Below are 19895 nucleotides of genomic sequence, written 5' to 3'. Positions count from 1 at the left end.
CAAAGATGGTATGCCCCCTACAAAGATGGTATTCCACTTACACAGATGGTATGCCACCTACAAAGATGGTATGCCCCCTACAAAGATGATGTGGCACCTATAAAGATTGTGTGCCACCTACAAAGATGGTATTCCACTTACACAGATGGTATGCCCCCTACAAAGATGGTATGCCCCGTACAAAGATATTGTGCCACCTATAAAGATAGTGTGCCACCTACAAAGATGGTATTCCACTTACACAGATGGTATGCCCCCTACAAAAATGGTATGCCACGTACAAAGATGGTATGCCCCCTACAAAGATGGTATGCCACCCACAAAGATGTTATGCCACCTACAAAGATGGTATGCCCCCTACAAAGATGATATGCCCCCTACAAAGATGGTGTGCAACCTACAAAGATGGTATGCCACGTACACAGATGGTATGCCCTCTACAAAGATGGTGTGCCACCTACAAAGATGGTATGCCACTTACACAGATGGTATGTCCCCTACAAAGATGGTATGCCACTTACACAGATGGTATGCCCTCTACAAAGATGGTATTCCACTTACACAGATGGTATGCCCCCTACAAAAATGGTATGCCACCCACAAAAATGGTATGCCCACTACAAAGATGGTATGCCACCCACAAAGATGGTATGCCTCCTACAAAGATGGTATGCCCCCTACAAAGATGGTATGCCACCTACAAAGATGGTATGCCCCCTACAAAGATGATATGCCCCCTACAAAGATGATATGCCCCCTACAAAGATGGTGTGCAACCTACAAAGATGGTATGCCACGTACACAGATGGTATGCCCTCTACAAAGATGGTGTGCCACCTACAAAGATGGTATGCCACTTACACAGATGGTATGTCCCCTACAAAGATGGTATGCCACTTACACAGATGGTATGCCGCCTACAAAGATGGTATGCCCCCTACAAAGATGGTGTGCCACCTACAAAGATGGTATGCCACTTACACAGATGGTATGCCCCCTACAAAGATGGTGTGCCCCTTACAAATATGGTATGCCACCAACAATGATGGTGTGCCACCTACAAAGATGGTATGCCCCCTACAAAGATGGTATGCCACCGACAATGATGGTGTGCCACCTACAAAGAAGGTATGCCACTTACACAGATGGTGTGCCCCCTACAAAGATGGTGTGCCACCTACAAAGATGGCATGCCACCTACAAAGATGGTATGCCACCCACAGAGATGGTATGCCCCCTACAAAGATGGTATGCCACTTACACAGATGGTATACCCCCTACAAAGATGGTATGGCCCCTACAAAGATGGTATGCCTCCTACAAAGATGGTGTTCCACATACAAAGATGGTATGCCCCTACAAAGATGGTATGTCCCCTACAAAGATGGCATGCCACCTACATAGATGGTGTGTCACCTACAAAGATGGTGTGCGACCTACAAAGATGGTATGCCCCCTACAAAGATGGTGTGCCCCCTATGAAGATGGTATGCCACCCACAAAGATGGTGTGCCCCCTACAAAGATGGTGTGCCCCCTACAAAGATGGTATGCCTCCTACAAAGATGGTGTGCCCCCTACAAAGATGATATGCCCCCTACAAAGATGGTGTGCCACCTACAAATATGGTGTGCCACCTACAAAGATGGTATGCTGCCTACAAAGATGGTATGCCATGTACAAAGATGGTATGCCACCTACAAAGATGGTATGCCCCCTACAAAGATGGTATGCCACCTACAAAGATGGTATGTCACGTACAAAGATGGTGTGCCCCCTACAAAGACGGTATGCCCCCTACAAAGATGGTATGTCACATACAAAGATGGTGTGCCCCCTACAAAGATGGTGTTCCACCTACAAAAATGGTGTGCCCCCTACAAAGATGGTATGCCACTTACACAGATGGTGTGCCCCCTACAAAGATGGTATGCCACCTACAAAGATGGTATGTCACGTACAAAGATGTTGTGCCCCCTACAAAGATGGTATACCATGTACAAAGATGGTGTGCCATCTACAAAGATTGTATGCCCCCTACAAAGATGGTGTGGCCCCTACAAAGATGGTATGCCCTCTACAAAGATGGTATGCCACCTACAAAGATGGTATGCCACTTACACAGATGGTGTGTCATCTACAAAGATCGTATGCCACCCTACAAAGATGGTGTGCCCCCTACAAAGATGGTATGCCACCTACAAAGGTGGTATGCCCCTACAAGGATGGTGTGCCACCTACAAACATGTTATACCCTCTACAAAGTTGGTATGGACCCCTACAAAGATGGTATACCACCTACAAAGATCGTATGCCTTCTACAAAGATGGTGTGCCACCTACAAAGCTGGTATGCCCCCTACAAAGATGGTATGCCACGTACAAAGATGGTATGCCACCTACAAAGATGTGGTGCCCCCTACAAAGATGGTATGCCACCCACAAAGATGGTATGCCACTTGCACAGATGGTATGCCACCTACAAAGATGGTATGCCCCCTACAAAGATGGTATGCCACTTACACAGATGGTATGCCCCCTGCAAAGATGGTATGCCCCCTGCAAAGATGGTATGCCCCCTGCAAAGATTGTGTGCCCCCTGCAAAGATGGTATGCCACCTTCAAAGATGGTATGCCCCCTACAAAGATGGTGTGCCCCCTACAAAGATGGTATGCCACTTACACAGATGGTATGCCACCCACAAAGATGGTATGCCCCCTACAAAGATGGTGTGCCCCCTACAAAGATGGTATGCCACCTACAAAGATGATATGCCACCTACAAAGATGGTGTGCCACCTACAAAGATGGTATGCCCCCTACAAGGATGGTATGCCACTTACACAGATGGTGTGCCACCTACAACGAAAGTATGCCCCCTTCAAAGATGGTATTCCACTTACACATATGGTATGCCACCTACAAAGATGCTATGCCCCTGCAAAGATGGTATGCCCCTGCAAAGATGGTATGCCCCCTACAAAGATGGTATGCCACTTACACACATGGTATGCCACCTACAAAGATGGTGTGCCACCTACAAAGATGGTATGCCCCTACAAAGATGGTATGCCACCGACAATGATGGTATGCCACCTACAAAGATGGCATGCCACCCACAGAGATTGTATGCCCCCTACAAAGATGGTATGCCACCTACAAAGATGGTATGCCACTTACACAGATGGTGTGCCACCTTCAAAGGTGGTATGCCCCCTACAAAGATGGTATTCCACTTACACAGATGGTATGCCACCTACAAAGATGGTAGGCCCCCTGCAAAGATGGTATGCCGTCTACAAAGATGGTATGCCCCCTACAAAAATGGTTTGCCCCCTACAAAGATGGTATGCCACCTACAAAGATGGTGAGCCCCCTAAAAAGATGGTATGCCCCTTACAAAGATGGTGTGCCCCCTACAAAGATGGTATGCCACCTACAAAGATTGTGTGCCACCTACAAAGATGGTGTGCCCCCTACAAAGATGGTATGCCACCTACAAAGATGGTGTGCCACCTACAAAGATGGTATGTCCCCTACAAAGATGGTGTGCCACCCACAAAGATGGTATGCCCCCTGCAAAGATGGTATGCCCCCTACAAAGATGGTATGCCACTTACACAGATGGTATGCCACTTACAAAGATGGTATGCCCTCTACAAAGATGGTATGCCACTTACACAGATAGTATGCCACCTACAAAGATGGCATGCCACCCACAGAGATGGTATGCCCCCTACAAAGATGGAATGCCACCTACAAAGATGGTATGCCACCTACAAAGATGGTATGTCACGTACAAAGATGGTGTGCCCCCTACAAAGATGGTATGTCATGTATAAAGATGGTGTGCCATCTACATAGATTGTATGCCCCCTACAAAGATGGTGTGCCCCCTACAAAGATGGTATGCCCTCTACAAAGATGGAATGCCACCTACAAAGATGGTATGCTACTTACACAGATGGTGTGCCATCTACAAAGATCGTATGCCCCCTACAAAGATGGTGTGCCCCCTACAAAGATGGTATGCCACCTACAAATATGGTATGCCCCTACAAAGATGTGCCACCTACAAACATGTTATACCCCCTACAAAGATAGTGTGCCCCCTACAAAGATGGTATGCCACCTACAAAGATGATATGCCACCTACAAAGATGATATGCCCCCTACAAGGATGTTATACCACTTACACAGATGGTGTGCCACCTACAACGAATGTATGCCCCCTACAAAGATGGTATGTCCCCTGCAAAGATGGTATGCCACCTACAAAAATGGTATGCCACCTACAAAGATGGTGTGCCACCTACAAAGATGGTATGCCCCCTACAAAGATGGTATGCCACCGACAATGATGGTATGCCACCTACAAAGATGCCATGCCACCCACAGAGATGGTATGCCCCCTACAAAGATGGTATGCCACCTACAAAGATGGTATGCCACTTGCACAGATTGTGTGCCACCTTCAAAGATGGTATGCCACCTACAAAGATGATATGCCCCCTACAAGGATGGTATACCACTTACACAGATGGTGTGCCACCTACAAAGAATGTAAGCCCCCTACAAAGATGGTATTCCACTTACACAGATGGTATGCCCCCTGCAAAGATGGTATGCCACCTACAAAAATGGTATGCCACCTACAAAGATGGTGTGCCACCTACAAAGATGGTATGCCACTCACACAGAAGGTATGCCACCTACAAAGATGGTATGCCCCCTACAAAGATGGTATGCCATTTACACAGATGGTGTGCCACCTTCAAAGATGGTATGCCCCCTAAAAAGATGGTATTCCACAGATGGTATGCCACCTACAAAGATGCTGTGCCCCCTAGTCAAATATTGGAAAACTAACAAAGTTCCTGAAATGAAGGTTGATAAAAATGCGGAGTTTAAGCGTTTCTGCAGTTAATGTTGCCTTAAATCTGCGCTGCATTTCACCTACACACACTATAGGTGAAATGCATATGGGATATTATTGAACCAGAGAGAAGCCACGATGGACCCAGAGACGTGGAATGAACATCAATGGTGGCCCAGTGTCCATGGTGTACTTGGAGGTTCATTTGCGCTTTCTGCGGGCAATAATGTCCCATATGGACCGAAACATGCAGTCCATATTGGGTTTGTTATACCCATAATATTTTATCCTGTAAGAAAACTAAAAACAGTGAAAACACATTTTGCCTAAAATATCCTGACGCCCCCACCCCTCCTGTGCCCGCCTCCCTCTCCCCTCCCCCGGTGCCGCTAACCTCTTTTGAAACCGAGCAGCAGCACTTTGCAAACACATCACTAACTATGCTGGCCTATTATTTTTTATTCAGTTATACACATTTGGTGTGATTTTTAAGCTTCCAATATCAGAACAGATGCACTGGTTTTTTCACCAGTCAAATGGCAGGACAATTTCCTGGGTTTGTAGGATAAAGACGTGCAATGTTCCTGCGACATATTTATTTGCATTTTTAAAGCGCCCACACAGTCCACGAGGCGCTGTTACAGGAGACTGTCTTAGTTGCCTATTTATAAAACCCAGAGGGTTTCTAAGCACGTACCCGGGCATTGAACCTGTGTTGCTTCGTGTTCTTGCTTCCAAGGCGAGCACGTTGCCTCTGAGCTATCCTCCTTGGGATGAACATAATGCGCAGTTTATCATTTCCTGTTCAGATCATGGCCTGCCGCGTTCCCAGACAACCCACAGTGGTGGCAGGTATTGTAAAGCGCTTTAGATTAAAGCGCTATATAAAAACACATTAGTATTATATAACATAGTGTGATTTTCGCAGGCGTTTGGGAGTGAGCAATAGAATTGGCGTTCTTCCTCTGGCAGGAAATCACATTTGGGAATGTCAGCAGCTCTTTTGTGCTAGAACCCCCGCTACCTCTCAAAGTAAACTCGCCTTTTAAAGCCATGCTCGTCCTGTGCAGCTCTGCTGCCTCGAGGCCCCCCACACATCCCCCCATCCCCAGGGGCGGGGGCTGGCAGCAGAAACCTTCGCATTGTTCAGGGCACTTAAGTTTGATAAATCTTTGCAAAGCCCCAGAATGGGGCGGGACGGCTTTTTTAGTGCGGAATTATCTCTCTGCCACTGGCACCCCCAATTAGCTTTCCAGGGCACTTTAAGCCCCCCCTGGTCGGGCTGTAGAGAGCGAGTCAAGCAGCACTGATGGAGCGTGAAAACTTACTTCCAAAAGCAGTGGGGGGGGCCGGGTGCTGACAGGGCCCACCGCAGCACAGCGGGAAGAAGGAGGGGGGCCCCAGGAGGAAGGCGCTGGAGAGAGCTGAAACAAAACAGAAAGACACATCCTCAGTAGACAGTCTTTCACCAGGCCCCCAACACTTCCACATATATCCCTGTAGCCCCCCCAACACTTCCACATATATCCCTGTATCCCCCCCAACGCTTCCACATATATCCCTGTAGCCCCCCCCAACGCTTCCACATATATCCCTGTATCCCCCCAACGCTTCCACATATATCCCTGTAGCCCCCCCAACGCTTCCACATATATCCCTGTAGCCCCCCCCCAACGCTTCCACATATATCCCTGTAGCCCCCCCCAACGCTTCCACATATATCCCTGTAGCCCCCCAACGCTTCCACATATATCCCTGTAGCCCCCCCCCCCCCCAACGCTTCCACATATATCTCTGTAAGGGCCCCCCAACACTTTCACACATATCTCTGTAAGGGCCCCCAACACTTTCACACATATCTCTGTAAGGGCCCCCCAACACTTTTACATATATCTCTGTAACCATGTACGAACAACAGGGCGCCAACATACGTGTACTTCTTAATAGCCACCACTTTCCAGACGTTACATTGAATATGCATTTGCATACTATTGTGATTTTATAAAAATGTATTTCGTGTTTTGTGCTTTACACACAACCTTCAATACTACAGTCTACCATCATCAGTTGTTTTTTGCTAGTCACTATGACATTTTATATACTGAAAAACAGCACAATGCATTCATTCGTCTAGTCTGCCGCCCAGAAAGAAGTGTTTTCTCTGCTCAGCCCCTCTGAAGATGTCACTTATGGTCTCCGGGGAAACAGAAGCACTTGCGTTGTTTCATGTGGCGCCCTCTTGTCTCTAAATCGTGTTCTTTCTACGAAGTGTATTCCTATGTACTTTGTGAAGCTGACAAAAGTCTGTTCCACTCATTTCATTTGTTTTGTTTAGTGGGGTATCTCAGTGGGTTAATGAACCTGTTGCAGGTGGGCCTGTGTGTAAACCGAGGGAACACGGAAGTGCAGGCTCAACCGTCCGTGATAAACTGTGTACCAGTCCCCTTTGGGATGGCACCCTGCTGCAAATCTGTGTAAAGCGCCCAGATCCTGTGAGGAGGTTATTGTGCGCTATCTATGTGGCAAGACATGAAAGATGTTTGCAAAAGTGTGTGGAATTTCTTTTCTCCTCGGGCATCTTTCTGTCTAGGGGAAAAGTGTAATCTTGTGAAATTGACGTGTTTTTGTCACATGCAAAAACAGAAAGTGTGAGAAGTTTTCTTACAGAAACGTGTTCAGCAGAAATCACATTACGCCACCCTGAGAGCTTATGCATCTGTCATCTCAGCATAATATACTAAGTTAGTCCAGTGCAACGTGTCAACACTTGGATTTTGTCATAATATATTCAGTTAGTCCAGTGCAACGTGTCAACACTTGGATTTTGTCATAATATATTCAGTTAGTCCAGTGCAACGTGTCAACACTTGGATTTTGTCATAATATATTCAGTTAGTCCAGTGCAACGTGTCAACACTTGGATTTTGTCATATTATATTCAGTTAGTGCAGTGCAACGTGTCAACACTTGGATTTTGTCATAATATATTCAGTTAGTCCAGTGCAACGTGTCAACACTTGGATTTTGTCATAATATATTCAGTTAGTCCAGTGCAACGTGTCAACACTTGGATTTTGTCATAATATATTCAGTTAGTCCAGTGCAACGTGTCAACACTTGGATTTTGTCATATTATATTCAGTTAGTCCAGTGCAACGTGTCAACACTTGGATTTTGTCATATTATATTCAGTTAGTCCAGTGCAACGTGTCAACACTTGGATTTTGTCATAATATATTCAGTTAGTCCAGTGCAACGTGTCAACACTTGGATTTTGTCATGATACATACAGTTAGTCCAGTGCAACACTTGGATTTTGTCATAATATATTCAGTTAGTCCAGTGCAACGTGTCAACACTTGGATTTTGTCATGATACATACAGTTAGTCCAGTGCAATGTGTCAACACGTGGATGTTGTTTGATTTTACAACTGAACTAACACAACGCCAACCCTTTCTGTGAACATTTCTTTTAGAAAGTCTAACGGTTATTTTAAAAGGTTTCTTCACATTTCAAAAAAGGTTAGTCCCATTCTTAATGTTACAGGTTAGATTCCTTTTGGAGTTTTTAATTAAATGTCATAAATGCTTTTGTGGAAGCCTCTCTCCTTCTTCCATCATGAACTCAACATTTTCTCAAATCAGCAGAAAATCCTGTTTTTTCAATTTGTATCACATATTTGCAGGAGTAAATACGTGCAACACCCAACTGTAACATTCGTAGAGGTTTGTTGTCAACTTTCGGAGGATCTGGATACCCATTACAGCGCCCCCTATCTGCCCTCTAATAATAAAAATACAATGTTTATGAACTAGCGCTTCTTCTTACTGCAGGTTGTTTCATTTCTGGGAGCTGTAAATGAAAACCGTGATTAAAACTCTCATTAATAGATGCTTCATTGACCTTGGAAGGAGTGAGGGCTGAGTCGGCCCTGCTGGAACTCAAATCTGTGACTTGCAGGTTGTATAAATACGTCTGCAGCGAGTGCTTGACATACTGAGCTAGCTGATTACCTTCTATATCAAGGGCTGGTCTCTTTGATTTGCCACCGGGTTCTAGCATTCCTCCCTAGAGTGGGAGGGTTGGGTGGTAGAGAACAAGATTAACCTATGGGTGTTTCTTTTCCCAGAACCCTGTTCAATCGCCGAGTACTTGTCAGGTGACTAATATGTTGTGAAAGCTTTCTGTCACTACACCCCTTAATTAATCCACGTCTGGGCCTCATTACCCCACCCCACTACATCAACAAACCTCAAAACAACAGCCTTGCAGTATGGCTCTCTCACCAACCAATGGAATGTCAGGATGACATTGTAACACACCAGTAGCCTTACAGTATGGCACTCTAACCAATGGATTGCCGATATCCCATTGTCACAGGCCAATAGACATACAGTATGGCACGCTAACCAACCAATGGATTGGCAGTATCCCATTGTAACAAGCCAATAACCTTACAGTATGACACTCCAACCAACAGATTGCACTACGACACAGTAGCAGATCAATGCACTAGTAGTATGACTCTACAAAACCAATGCAAAATTCCTGGCGATGGTTGGAAATTTGGGATCTGGACAACCTTGGAATGGAGAAGGAAGAAAGCATGGGTATATTATCAGGGCTGCAATAACGAAACACATGTTGATGAAGGACTTGCAAGGCAAAGGTATGCCACATGAGTGTTTAACCTTTTGGGGAGGACTGGGTCATGTTAGATTGGTTTTCAGTTTGCTTGTTCCCATGCTGAGGATTGCAAAACTATGTATGTACCTTGTGCCAGAGGAGATTTCTATCCTTGCATTGAGATGGTGCAAAAGGTTGAGATGTGAGTCTTTTCAATTCGCTAATCAATGTTGTGCACGGCACTGAACGGAGCTTGGGGCATGAACAACTGGAGAAAGAAGGGAAGTTGACCTGTTCACTAAAATATATCAACATTTGACATCAGCAACCACTCATTTATATTGGGGTGTCTGTCTATCACAACCACAATGTGCTACAGGCAGGGATTTAAGTGGGCCCAGGCTAGCCAGGGGTCAGTCCTGGCAGTCTTCATATTTGGAGTGGAACCAGGGCTCTGTCAGGGCTATCCCAAGGCACTCCGAAATGGCCGCCCTAACCACATTTCTTTATAAATATGAGTAGCAATACTGCTCTTTGCCAGTAGATGTCACCTCCAGTAGTGTTAAAGATATTTGAAATTAGGTACTTTTCAAATAGAAAAGGGAAATTATAAGAGAATACATTGTTTGATTTTTGCCACACATTGTATTAAAGTATTATCCCTAGAATGCCTTAAATTGGTATGTTTGAATAATGGGTTTCTTGCAGAAGAATTGAGGAATTGCATGGTGTACTGACTCCATTTGATTTGATGTTCTGTTTCATATTTGAATATTTATTTGTACACTCATTAACCATATTTAAATACATATTTTAAACCAGAATGTGTACCCTTTCATTGTACATATGTAAACTCAATTGCCTCTGTTAGGTCACTCCTCTAATTACACAGGCCTCTCCTCTGTTAAAGAGGGATTTGTGGCTGTGCGTGACCCTATTTAGGCCCCGCCCCCATATATTGCTTCACAATTATACCTATATATCAAAAAGGGAAGAGGAACAGCTTGCTAAATTACCAGTCGATTTCCGTTCACGATAGCGAAAGCAAAATCTTTGCGGCCTTGGTGTTGAAGGAGTTGGTGTCCCGGGCAACTTCCACCGGTCGCCTGCAAAAATATCCGACAGGTTTCCGTAGGGGACTCGGCACCACATTAAGCAGTTTTGTTGTGAGCTGCTTGAGGGAAGAGACAGCAAGGGTGGGAAATTCCCCTATATACATGGCTGCGATGGACTACTCTCAAGAATTGGACAGCATCAATCGCTCATGACTCGGGTCAAAACCTTGGGAGCAGTACATGTCATCGGCATTACTCTCAGTCCTGGTCCATTTGCATGAGAGTTCGTTTTTTACTGGTTAGCTTGAACGGGCAAGGTCTCTCTGGACGGCTTCCAGACAAAAAAGGTGCTCGGCCAGGGCTGCGTGCTTGCGTCCTGCCTGTTCAATCTTTACCTGGCAGATTTGGGAGAATCTTTAACACAAACATCCTTTGCTCCCCCTATGATCTCACATTTGACGGTTCACAACCTCACATATGCAGATGGCGTGATCCCTCTGGGTAGAGCGCAGGTGGGTTTACAAAAGCCGCTAAATCTTGTGCGACAATACTCATTGATTAATGAATTGATAATCAATGAGAACAAGTTGAGTATTATTAGATTTAACAGTAGTATTTGAAAAAGAATGGGCTCCACATTGGTAATTGGTGACCAGATTGGAACCCCCCTCTCCGGGCATTACCCATTTGGGCTTGGCAGTAGATGCTTCGGATAACTTTGCTATTTTGAAGACTCCCGTTATGCCCACGTCGTCTCCATGCGCATCGCAGATGAGGAAAAAGCATGTGAAGGTCTGTCGATTCTCGATTTGCCCCTCATCAATTATTACCGCATGAAAGTAAGACCATATTTGTGTTCTGGTATGGAGGCTGCTGCTAACACCAGATCCCTGGATTACAGGGTGGAATCTGGGCTATGGAAAAGGGACTACATTTGCCTGATCGTTGAACGATTTCTCCCCTTTGCTTCGAGCTAGGATTGGTATCATTAAAATGTCCGTTGGATTGGAAGATTTCGACTCTTTATAGAAATCTGCTGGACCCCACTGTGGGGTCTTTCTGTGTGGATCTTGGGGTAGCCATGAGATGTACGAAATTGCCTCGTCGCGCCTTGAAACACTTGTGTATAGGCGCGTTATAAATACCACAGAATATCAAATCATATCCTTTGTTAAATTTTAAAAGGTGTGCCGATCTGGTGCTGGAATATTGTAACCAGACAGACAGTGATATAGTCTGCAACTCAATTGCTGTAAAGAAATAAGCTGCTTGAGGAATGTAGTCTTTATATCGAATATTTTATAACATCAAATGTTATAGAGAATGCATTTAGGGGTGGGGTAAAGGGTTAAATATTTTTGGGAAAGAGTTGGGGTGGGTTTTTACGGGTTGCAAATGGTGGTTCGACCCCCCCAAGAAAAAAAGTGCATTCTCTATAAAAATGTTTGTTATAAAATATTCGATATATGTTAATTCTCTATAAAATATATTGGTATAAAGACATGTAACCCTGTTTGAGTGCGACTGGATGCAGACACTGACCAAAATGAGATCCTCAAAGTTGTATCGATCTCTTTCATTGGGTGACAAGCCGCTGGGTACTGTTCCAAAGTATTTTTAAAAAGTTCTTGTGTGCCAATTGGTGAACCCCAATTTTTAAGATACAGGTTAAACCTGGGAAATTCATTGCATTAGATCGCCCCCAGGTGGGAAACTTCAAGGCTGTGATGTGTGTATGAATAAAGAGGTTGTGCAGACCAGAGACCACATTTTGGATGACTGTCCATTTTTACAAGAGGCTGGGTTCACATGTACATAACCCTCACTATTTGAATTCGGCTGAAATGTTCTGCCAACTATCGAGTGGCAAGGAGTCGACCATGGCAATTGCTGAAATAAGACTACTTAATTTGGCGCATCTAGTGCACATCATACGGTAAGCACTTACGGGTGCTGACTTGCTATATTGTAATTGAAATAAGGTCAGCTTTCACATTTTAACAATAAAATTGCATTTTGATGGTATGATGTGAATTGAGTTTTTATGCTGATGAATTGCTGTGTACTGTAATGCAATATTTTTTGTAAATTGAGATTATTGTATTGTGTAACATAAATTCTATTTATATTTTGTGTAAGGTTGAGTATGTGCAACCAATATCACAATAAATCATATTAGACAGGGAACTATAAAAAAAAAAAAGAACACGCCCATTTCCACATTGTATGCATATTCAAGGTCTAAACAGCTCCAGTGTATGTATGTAGATGGAGCCTGTATGAGTGTGGTGTCCCCCTGGGTTCTTGCCTTGCCCCAGATAACCGTCAACATATAACTTCCCCCAAACTTCTTCAGCTTCATGGTCAAACACAAGTCAAGTGAGAGCAGCGCGCCTAGTGAAGGAGCGCGCTCAACTAATCTTCAGTCTGGGCAAAGGGAAACCAGGACACAAAGCCTGAAGTGTTTCAGCTCTCGCAGGAGTCTTCTTCAGGGTAACAACGAGAACAATGCACATGGTTTAATTCGTACTACTAACCATCAATGTAACAATACACAAAGGCAATTAAGTAGAGCCATTCTTATAGTAAAAAATATCCAGAGTGGAGACATTTTCCTCATCAATTATGAGAAGATGCCAACAGGGCTGCCCGGGGCACTTACTGCTTATTTAATCAACAGCATTAAAGCGTATACCCGCGTGGCACAGTAACATTATTTACATTAAAATAATAAAACTAATGGAGAGATCAGCCCCAAAAACCTACATCTCTGATAAATTCCGATTCACTTTGGAGAAACAGAGCCAGGACTCCTTAGGTCCTGTGATCGCCGGCTTCTTTCACTGAAATGGAATTGTATCCCCACACCTGAAGACATATTCAATTAATATGTCTCGAAAACTGCAACTCATCAGTCCTACAATCATTGATGCCGTATAGTGCCTAGAAAGAGCAAAGTGCCTAGTCCTGCTAGCAACAGTGTTTGGGTGCTTATACAGAATTGTGTTTCCCATCATGCTGTAATAATAGACGTGACCCTTGCACAAGTGAATGGAACGTATTTTGCCACCCTCAGATGCACGAGTGATGACTTGGACCAACTCTGATATAGGCAGCGGCCCCCAGGAGACGTCATCGCTTCATTATTTATCTGTGTATTTAGGATCTTTTAGGTGCCACAGCCTCGGGGGGATAGCTCAGGGGCAACACGCTCGTCTTGGAAGCAAGACGGCGAGGAGCAACACAAGTTCGATCGCCGCTGCAGCGCTTAGAAACATCTGGGTATTTAGCGCCTTATAAAAAACCCATTATAAATAGCACTTACCGCACCCAGGAAAAGCCCTCCAGGACCCCAGGGGGCCGCTAAAACCCCGTTTCGTTGTTGATTTTGAGTGTCTGGGTACCTAACTCTCCCCCTCCCGCATGCATGTGTAACTGCACTTTATTTGTCTCGATTGCTCCATGTGTGATGTCTTTTGTAGCGCTCTGAAGCGACTAACCTTGCATGTAGCGCATTACAAAACAGGCAAATAAATAAACGGTTTCTCAGCCGTACCTGCTGTAGCCCAATCCTTGTATTCATTGGTGGCTCCCGGGGAAGGCGTTGTACAGAAAGCATCGTTTATGAAAGCTTTGGGAGCCATACTTTTGAATGGGGCCCCTGAGCTCCCCACCTCTTCATCCTCATCCCAGCTTCCATTATCCCCTTTTAAACTCCAGTTGCTAGTTTGTAAGTTTGACTTGGTTTCTCTCAAGTATCCCAAGTTGAATTTGAACAGTAAAAAATCCACCGAAAAATACACCAGTAAAAAGAGATCTGACCAAACCGTGCCAATTTCCCCACACAAACACTGCATGTTTGCACCACACATCTTCATTGGGACTTCTGGACATACAGAAACAATTAAGCATTAAGACCCTATACGGCGAGCCAGATCGGGTGTTATCAGCCTGGGGACCCTTGTTAGGCGTCCTAGCGTAGGGTCTTAACGCTATTAGCACCCAGGATTGCCCGTCTGGTAATCCGGAGTGCTGAGAGCATTGTATTTTGATTCAATGAATGGTACTTTAATAAGATGGCCGCCATGGATCTGGAAGGTGGGGCGCTATAAGAAGGCCCTCAAGATGGCCGCCATGGATCTGGCAGGCGGGGCTCCATACAAAGCCCCTCTTCCATTTCCATGGTGGCCATAACAGACCGGAAGCAGAAGCTGCGGCAGCTCCTGTGGCAGCCAGCGGTGGGGGCATCTGCCGCAATCAGGCAGGTGGGGGGGGAGGGACGGTGGCAGGCGGGGGAAGCCACGTCAGGCATTTTGGAACGTAGGCTTACATCGGTAGATTCAGCCCGGATTCCTTGGTTCCCGATTGGATGCCTCCCCCGTGCCAGGTGCTAATGGAAAATATAACAGAATGTGTCAACCAGGCGATGGCTATAGTTTGTATGTGCAGTTTCAGCCACTAAGGTGGTGATTCCAAGTTTAGAATTATTACCTGCGGCGATACCGTGAAACCGAGTGACCGTTGACTGCATGAATCTGCAACCTTTGGTTCGCTAGATGTTTTGGACTACAACTCCCATCAGGCCTAGTTAGCTGAGTCAAAGGTGAGGGGCAATGGGCATTGTAGTCCAAAACATCTGAAGAGCCTCAGGTTGCAGACCCCTGCTAAAAGGGTCCACATGATTCCAAATCATGCAGACCCTTCTGTTATTACTTGTTTTGGGGACCCACAGGACTCCATGGAGAAATGCCATGATATCGCAGGTACGATTACCACACATGGTAGTATCACAAGTCGCAATGCTTTTGTGTGGCGGTAATGACTTCCACACAAAATCAGCCACAGTGAAAGACTTCAAAAGCAGTGGCGACACCCTAAAGGCCTGATTCACAGAGGCATTTTATAATGGGCAATCCCATTGGAAAACACTTGATGAATCAGGCCCTTTACCTTGCTGGAAGTGCTTCCCCGGGGTCTTGCCCATTTACTTTAGTTTAAATAAAAAGTGACGCCCTTAAAATAGCTGGAGGCGCCCCGCTACTGTGCAATGTTTCTGCTGACTTCTTCAGGCCCATCAAATACCAAGTGGCACAAACCTTTAAAATGGGATCAAAACAGGGCCTAACTCTTTTAGGTATGTACTGGATGACAGAGGGGCGCAGTCAAACTTTGCCCCATTTTAAACCATGACGAAGGAAGTCGGTTTAAGGCCAAATCACTTTGCTCCGTTCTGTGTAGCTTTAGTAAAAAGAGCATGGCAAAATAATGAAATAATATGGATTCCTTTTTGAACTGCATGCATTGTCTAATTAATATGGACTATTATCAAAACCCTTTGCCGGCGCATCGCTCGTCCCAGCGCCCAAATAGATCACGCAGGCCCGTATGTTATGTTATGTTGATTTATACCGCGCACCGCTACCAGCCAAGGCCAGTCTCCAGGCGTATTGCAAACGCGTCACGCTATTTTGTTGCAAATTCGCACAGTATTTGCACTGGGGCAAAAATTGAGTGCTGCAAAAATACACCAAAATAATACACACGTGCTTCCGGAGCATGGCCCCTTCATTTGTTCCATTTTTTCCCACAATGCAAACTTAAATGTTCTCCCTTTTAAAACGTTGTGTATTTTGGCTGTCAAGACTTTGCGCACTGGACACGTAGCGCTGCTTTGCTGTGAGCACTTTTTCGTTAGGTCAACAGCAGCTCCCTTAGAAACCGAGGAGACCAGGGGTGGACTGGCCTATCGGTAGGCCTCTGCACCTTGGGCTGGGGTGGACTGGCCTATAGGGAACTCTGGAGATTTCCCAGAAGGCCTCTGCACCCTTTGGTGGACTGGCCTATAGGGAACTCTGGAGATTTCCCGGTAGGCCTCTACACCCTGGGCAGTGGTGGACTGGCCTATAGGGAACTCTGGAGATTTCCCAGAAGGCCTCTGCACACTGGGCAGGGGTGGACTGGCCTATAGGGAACTCTAGAGATTTCCTGGTAGGCCTCTGCACCCTGGGCAGAGGTAGACTGGCCTATAGGGAACTCAGGAGATTTCCCGGAAGGCCTCTGCATCCTGGGCAGGGATGGACTGGACTATAGGGAACTCTGGAGATTTGCCAGTGGGCCCCTGCACCCTGGGCAACGGTGGATTGGCCTAAAAGGGTAAAAGGGTAAAAGAGTGGATAAAAGGGGGTTAAAAGTAGGGGGAAGAGGGGTTTGGGGTAGGGGTGGTAGTAAAGGGGGAAAGGGTGTTGGAGGGGGAACCCCTCCATTAAAAAAAACAAATTTAAGTAATAATTCCAAGTAATTTCCACTAAGTTAATTACCACAAAGTCATTTAGTTCGTGGAAATGACCTGGAACCCATTTACAAAGCGTTTTTCAATGGTTCCGCGCCATTGCAAAACACTTTTGTAAATCAGGCACACAGCATTTTTTATTTATTTATTTATAGAGCCCGTAGTCAACCGGGCGCTGGTTACCATATGTCCCACTTTCCTACTCCCTCGTTAACTAGCTCACCACTCGTTCTCATCTGTGTGCTATTGTACAGGCACCGTTCCCGGGAATACTTCCGTCATCTGTACATGTGCTATTGTAAGTAAGAAGCGTGTCCTGCACTTTTTGTAAAGTGCTGATATAATGAGGCAGGCGATGTGCAGGAAGTGCCTCAGCTTTTATCCCCAGACATGCTGTTTGACCACCGCCCTCCGCGCTGGTAGTTTAAACCCACCACTAATCTAATGTGTTTAAAATGGCACCATTTGCAAACCGTGATCCCCAAAAATGGGTGCCCATGAAATGTTTTGCTTTGAAAAGTCAGACATTGCATTTTATGTATTTTGGCATGTGTAAAGCACACCTAACCCTAGGGCATCTGGGCACTGATTTGTGACCGTGACACACTTTTGGTTGGCCCCTGAGCTACTTTTTGTGCCTGTCTGACCCCTAGTCCAACGCTTCCTCTCGGGGAATTCTGGTATGTTGGCACATATTAAAACATAGCGCCTGAGGGTGGTATTACAGAATCTTTGCACCAGTGGAAGTGCAATTGCTATCAGTGTCAAAATTGCCCTAGTGCAAAAACATTCTTTAAATGCATTTTTGCACATGAGAAAATAATTAGGACTGGTGCAAATATTTCCCTTGTGCAAGCATGCATACAAATAATATCGTGTTTGCAGTAGGGCAGGATTCCCCTCTAGTGCGAAGTGTCCCTGTAATGCCGCCCTGTTTCTCTTTCACTCGTGCACATGGGTTAAAAATAGTGCATGTACACGGCTTCCATTTCAGTACCGAAGTCTCCCCTAGTTGCAAACCACACTCTTTGCATCTAAACGTATACAGCGACATTTATTTATTTATTTGTTTATAGTACAGCAATAATGCAATACAGAGAATAACATCAACAATCGCAAATTGACGGCCATTGTTAAATTGGGCTCTCTGTAGCGGCTAGAAGCCGCGACTCAGGGCACTGGGGAATCGCCTGTTTCTTGAGAGTATTTTCGACCCTGCTTCCCGACCCATTTCTTTTTTTGTAATATTAGCTGCCTGGTATGACATGCGTGTGAGGCTGATAACCCGAGCACAGACCTGGTGTTTCACGCCCCTGCATTAGCCCCCTGGAATAATGCACCTGTGCGTTCTGAACACTCGCAAGCCACACTAGGTTCCCCAGTCCCTTCCCCCTCTGTATTTTTGCATTTAATTGTATTTTCTGTTTTTAATTGCACTGCTACCCCATGTCCCCTCCCCCCTGCCCTGTGGGTGCTTTGAAACAGAATTGCATTTCCTGTATAAGCGCCTAACAAGCAAACGATAAGTAAGTAAATAAATAAATAAATGTCCCATCAGGTATTCCAGGCTACAGATTAAACACCAGTTTCTTTAACAAATGGGGACAGTGGTGTTATGCACACTCTCATTGTGTAGCAGCAGAAAGCACCACAAAAACGTTTAGAAACTTAAACACATGTTTTCCTGTATTTTAGCATGCAGAACTAGAAAGTTGAGACATATTTCACTGGTATAATGCTGTTAAATTGTGATTTAAAAATATATATATAGCCTGCTTTGGTAGCACCATGGCCTAGTTTCACCTGCCCGCTGACACGCTCGCATAAAAAGACCAAATCGTAATACCGTTTTATTTATATATTTATTTATGTTCACATTTATTTCAGCGCACCGAACCCCAGGGCATCTGGGCGCTAGTGACAGGTAGTGCATAGTGCTTTGAAGTTAGAAACACTTGCTGCAAGTGAGTCGCCACCCAGCTGCCAACATGAAGACAGATTACTACCACATGTGCTGCTCGAGTTTCCTCTTAAGTCTGACCCTTGCACTGCCACTGGTGGTACCCGAGGCGCGACTACATAACAGCATAAAACAGGAAAGTAAAAGCATGTCCTACCAGTGAGAGGCTCGAAGCCGCTCTCCCTGCCGGGAGACGGGGCTGGCAGCCGCTCGGGGCGGTTAACAAGCTGAAAGGCCCATCGTGTCGTATAAGGCCCTCCCGGGGGGCTCATTCGTTCCGCAGTCGGACACAGTTTGAGTGGCACTGGACTGGCAGGGGCAGGCCGCAGACCGGCATCCAGCGGCTCGCCAGCCCTCAGCAGGTTCTCGATCAGGAAGCTTTTGCCCACGTTGCCGAAGCCCGGCGTCCTGGCGAAAGCGGCGTACCCCAAGAAATCCCGGGGGAGGCTGCGGGTCGGTCCGGCGGTGGGCATCATGGTGGCGACGGGGTATAGACTCCTCGCAGGGTCCCTCGCTTTGACTTTTGAGGCACTGCCTCCGTTTCAGCCTACCCCACCCCCCAGTCCTAATTGGAAACGTCCAGTGTCTTAGGGCGAACCCATTGAAAAGGCATGTTTTGGGTGAGCGCCTCCGCTCTGTGGGGTGAGTCAGTGCCTTCCCCATTGAGGTAAGGCTCTTGTAGGGCAGAAGGTGTGTCTGGGCCATTCATTATGTCAAGTGTGCCACAGAGAGATGGACACAGCTGACAAAGCGCTGCTGTGCGAGGGGCGTGTGGAGTGGCGGGGGGGTCCGGGGCTGCAGGATACTATCGCCGCCCCTGCAATGGCTTCTGCTGGGCGATTCACCCGCTTTGTCTGGGTGCTCTCTTCATGAAGTCCTAACACCCCGCCCAGCGGGGGGGCATAGAGAGTCGGCAACGCCGCCGGGGGCCTGCCAATGCTGGAATTACCCACTCGTGCAGCCCCGGCCTCTTCCAGGCCCTTGTCTCCCTGGCATTGCCCGCTTTACTGTTGCCCGGGAGGGATCGGTGTTCGGCTAATCGTGGGTCTCTGCACAAAGGGACGTGCACAGCACGAGGTGCATGTTAAC

At 46.1% G+C, this 19895-nt stretch overlaps 1 protein-coding gene across 1 annotated transcript in view; it reads right to left on the bottom strand.

Annotated features, from left to right (window-relative positions):
• DBX2 (developing brain homeobox 2) overlaps positions 1-19614 on the bottom strand; it is a 70031-nt gene extending 50417 nt beyond the window's left edge. Inside the window, exons 1-2 of the mRNA XM_069629842.1 lie at positions 18964-19614; positions 6203-6298 (exon numbers count right to left, since the gene is read on the bottom strand). Coding sequence (XP_069485943.1) covers positions 6203-6298; positions 18964-19282 — 415 coding nt within the window. The 5' untranslated portion in view covers positions 19283-19614. The remainder of the gene's footprint in view (positions 1-6202; positions 6299-18963) is intronic.
• Between the last annotated feature and the right edge of the window lie 281 nt (positions 19615-19895).

Source organism: Ambystoma mexicanum, chromosome 12, assembly GCF_040938575.1.
Source record: "Ambystoma mexicanum isolate Mex_15411 chromosome 12, UKY_AmexF1_1, whole genome shotgun sequence".
NCBI classification, from domain to species: Eukaryota; Metazoa; Chordata; class Amphibia; order Caudata; family Ambystomatidae; genus Ambystoma; species Ambystoma mexicanum.
The sequence above is the reverse complement of the archived record's forward strand: the minus strand, read 5'-3'. Positions and strand labels throughout refer to the sequence as shown.